The 4,094-nt window shown below is 49.2% G+C and overlaps 1 protein-coding gene across 1 annotated transcript; it reads left to right on the top strand.

The window, feature by feature from the left end:
• The first annotated feature begins 1,028 nt into the window (after positions 1–1,028).
• On the top strand, positions 1,029–2,423 carry LOC122539017. Its single transcript, XM_043673581.1, has 2 exons — positions 1,029–1,494; positions 1,549–2,423. The coding sequence occupies exons 1-2, from the start codon at positions 1,029–1,031 to the stop codon at positions 2,421–2,423; spliced, it is 1,341 nt and encodes a 446-aa protein (XP_043529516.1).
• Positions 2,424–4,094: the final 1,671 nt, after the last annotated feature.

Below are 4,094 nucleotides of genomic sequence, written 5' to 3'. Positions count from 1 at the left end.
CGTGGGATTCACTTACCGCCTTCTATGAAAATAAGAGACTTCTAGTTGATTCCGCGATTCACTCACTCTTCTCTCTGAGAAAAATGACCAGGGAATCTGCGTCTGAGATGGAAGCATTTTATACGTCAATCTCGCAGATATATTGCACACTAGAAACTCTGAAACGCCCAGTCCAATACTGGGATGACATGCTCGTGTACATTTGCGTCCAACGGTTAGATTCTGATTCCGTCAAGGCATGGGGACAGCATCTGGGTTCTTCCAAGGAGCCGCCAACTTAGGAGCAACTTAGCGACTTCCTTTTGTTGCGATTTCTGTCGCTCCAAACGTTCGCAGTCCCGACCTCCCCTTCAATCTCGAACTCACTCCGTGCGTTCCCATTCTGCCAGCGTAAGATCATCAAATGCTGAGCCAGAATCCACGTGCCTCCTCTGCTCGGATAAACATCACTTACCTCAGTGTCCAACGTATCGACAAAAGACAATGCAAAACAGACGACAATTCTTTCAAAACAACCGACTGTGTTTAATTGCCTCGGACGCTCGACACTGCCGGTCGGCAGGGCGCTGTTTGAAATGTGGGACCCGGCATCACACGACTTTACATCTGGCCTCAGGGTCAACCACGGACCTATAAGCGCGACTCAACGCACACGACTTCTGTGGAGTCGATTCCAAATTCTACACCATCAACCGTCGACGAATCTTCAGTGACGATCAATCACACCCACTCTGCGAGCGTTGCGACAAAAGCACTTGTTCTGCTAGCGACCGCTCAAGTCAAAGTGACCAGTCAGTACGGAGAACCTGCTCCTGCACGAGCTCTCTTGGACCAGGGGTCTGAGGTATCGCTCATTACCGAACGACTAGTTCATCAACTTCGTATCCCTCGTAAATCGTCCAATGTTCGAGTCATAGGAGTCGGAAGACAATGTAACAGCAAAACGAAAGGAGTCATTCGACTCCTGATCAAACCTCGATTTAAGTCTTCCCTTGAGTTCGAAGTCAATGCTTCCGAAGTTGACTGAAATGATCCCAAAACTGTCAAGCGAACCCGCGACGTGGCCTCACTGGGAAAACTTACTGTTAGCTGATCCACACTTCGGAAACCCGGAAGGCATCGACATTATCCTAGGAGCAGAGATATACGGGCATCTTCTCGAAGGCTCGATTATAAAAGGTCCTTCAAACGCCCCTATCACTCAGGCATCAAAACTTGGCTGGATCTCCGGCCCAACCCACTCTTATTTAGCAGCCGTCGAGTCTCAAGCTTATCATTGTTCAGTAACTCATGACTTGCATGAGTTACTGGAACGGTTTTGGCACCAAGAGGAAGTCAGTGGATTGAAGAAGGAAACTCTGTCCACAACCGAACAAGATTGCGAAAATCATTTCGCCTCCACCCATTCACGAACCCCAGCCGGAAAGTACGTCGTTCGGCTACCGTTGAAATTACCGGTCGCTCGCTTAGGGGACTCGAAACCCTCTGCAATCAGTATGCTGCATCACCTGCAGCGCAAATTTAAGTAGGATCCAACATACTTCCAAGCTTATGCTGCGTTCGTGAAGGAGTATCACAATTTGCGGCATATGACCCGGATCCCTGACGGCGAACCAGACCCGCCGTGTGTTTTCTATCTTCCTCATCATGGAGTCATACGAGAGAGTAACTCCACTACCAAACTGCGAGTCGTCTTCAATGGGTCATGTAGAGTCGCTAACGGACTGCCCCTCAATGAGATCCTCCACACAGGGCCAAAATTGCAGAAAGATCTTTTCGATGTATTAATGTGGTTCCGTTGCTTTCGATTCATTTACGCCTGTGACATCGAGAAGATGTACCGCCAAATTCTAGTTGATCCCGAGGATCAAATTTACCAGCGAATTCTGTGGATAGAAGATCGCGTACGCATCCCTTATCAACTTGCCACTGTTACTTACGGATTGGCCTGTGCCCCGTATCTCGCCCTCAGGGTGATCCAACAGCTGATCAAAGACGAAGGTCATAGATTCCTACTCGCTGTCAGCGTCATGGAGAACGGACGATATGTCGACAACATCTACGGAGGAGCTGACACCATCGACGAAGCAAAAGAGACTGCACTGCAGGTGTCTCAGCTCTGCATGGCGGGCGGCTTTCCGCTGCGCAAATGGACTAGTAACGATCCTCACGTATTGACAACTATTCCGGCTCAGCACCACAATCCCATTCAAGGTCCATTCAGGACGATGTCGTTCGCGCCCTCGGATTATCATGGAATCCACGATCAGACACTCTCCATTTCCATTTCACTCGATCAATATCTGAACACCCATCGAAACGAGCTGTCCTCTCTTGTATCGCTCAATTCTTCGACCCTCTCGGTCTCCTATCGCCCATCATTGTTCGAGCAAAAGTCTTCTTGCAAGAACTCTGGGCAATAAAGGTATCTTGGGACGAGCAATTGCCGGACTCTCAGAAGCAGACCTGGCATGGAATCTAATGGTGGGATTAGAAACAATTGAGATGGCTTGGGACAACCTCCGCAATGAGTCTTGACCTTCACGGTTTCTGCGACGCCTCACAATCAGCAATGGCAGCGGTTCTTTACTCACGCGTGTGCCCATCTCCTGGCAAAGCCCACACTGCACTCCTTTGTTCAAAGACCAAAGTGGCTCCTCTGAAACGCATGACCATTCCGCGACTGGAGTTATCAGCGGCCGTAATGCTCACAAGGTTAGTCTCTCACATGCAGCGAGTCCTGAATGTGCCGACGCATGGTGTTCATTTATGGACGGATTCATCCATTGTCCTCACATGGTTGAATCATCACTCTTCTCGTTGGAAGGAGTTTGTTCACAACCGGGTTTGTTTCATCCAAGAAGCACTTCCTCAAGCCCACTGAAGGCACATCTCCGGCAAAACCAATCCCACGGACTGTGCGACCAGGGGTCTCTCAGCCTCGCAATTAAACAATCATCGGCTCTGGTGGTCTGGGCCCACTTGACTCTCCGATGATCCCACCCTCTAGCCAAGTCATTCTCCATCGGCGCAAGAACAACCTCAAGCTTTGGAAGAACGAAAGTCTTTGATCATCCAGAGTCTGCACGTTTCAGCTGACGAACGTATTTGGGATCTTGCCTCTCGATTCTCCTCTCTCAATCGACTACTTCGTATCACCGCGACTTGCAAGCGAGTTCTGTTGCGAGCCAGACGAGTTCCCAACACGTCTCTAGTTCACGTCCTCACGCCTGAGGAGCTAGCCAAAGCTTAGCGATTCTGGATCGCAGCAACCCAACACAGTCATTTTTCAACCGAGATCAAACTACTTTCGACATCTACGGAATTCCCCAAGTCGAGCCCTCTTACGAAACTTTGTCCCTTTCTCGATTGTCATCACCTGTTACGTGTCCGCCGACTTGAGCACTCATCACTCGATCCGCTCGCTAAGCATCCACACATCCTTCCAAGGCACTCAGCATTGACCACCTTAATCATTCGAGACGCGCATGAACGAACGTTCCACGGCTCGACGCAAGACACCCTCTCGTATATCCGAAATAAGTACTGGATTCTTGGTGGACGAGCACCTGTTTCGCTCATTTATCCTTAAATGCGTTAAGTGCACACGATTCCGTCGAGTTCAAGCTCAACAAATAATGGGTTAGTTGTCATCGTCACGAGCATTTTTACATTCCGGGGTAGATTACGCAGGTCCCTTTTCTCTCAAAGCATGGAAGGGACGATCAACACGAACATACAAGTGCTGGGTCTCCCTTTTCGTCTGTCTTTCAACTTCTGCAATCCAATTAGAGCTCGTAACCGACTATTTGACAGAAGCATTTATTGCCGCCTACCATCGCTTCACCGCACGACGCGGAATTCCAGCTACCTTGACAAGCGATTGCGGGAAAAATTTCAAGGGAGCTGATCAACAGTTAAAATTACTCTTCTCAGAAGCTTCTAGTGAGCATAAGCAGGTCGCGTCACTAATTTCTAATGACGGCACGAAGTGGAATTTCAATCCCCTCGCCGCCCCCCACTTTGGCGGAAAGTGGGAAGCTGGAGTAAAATCAATGAAATACCATTTGAGACGCGTAGTTGGAACAACTCTC

The sequence above is a fragment of the Frieseomelitta varia genome, unplaced genomic scaffold, assembly GCF_011392965.1.
Source record: "Frieseomelitta varia isolate USP_RPSP 00005682 unplaced genomic scaffold, Fvar_1.2 scaffold_187, whole genome shotgun sequence".
NCBI classification, from domain to species: Eukaryota; Metazoa; Arthropoda; class Insecta; order Hymenoptera; family Apidae; genus Frieseomelitta; species Frieseomelitta varia.
Note: the sequence above shows the minus strand (reverse complement) of the source record. Positions and strands in the feature narration are given on the sequence as shown.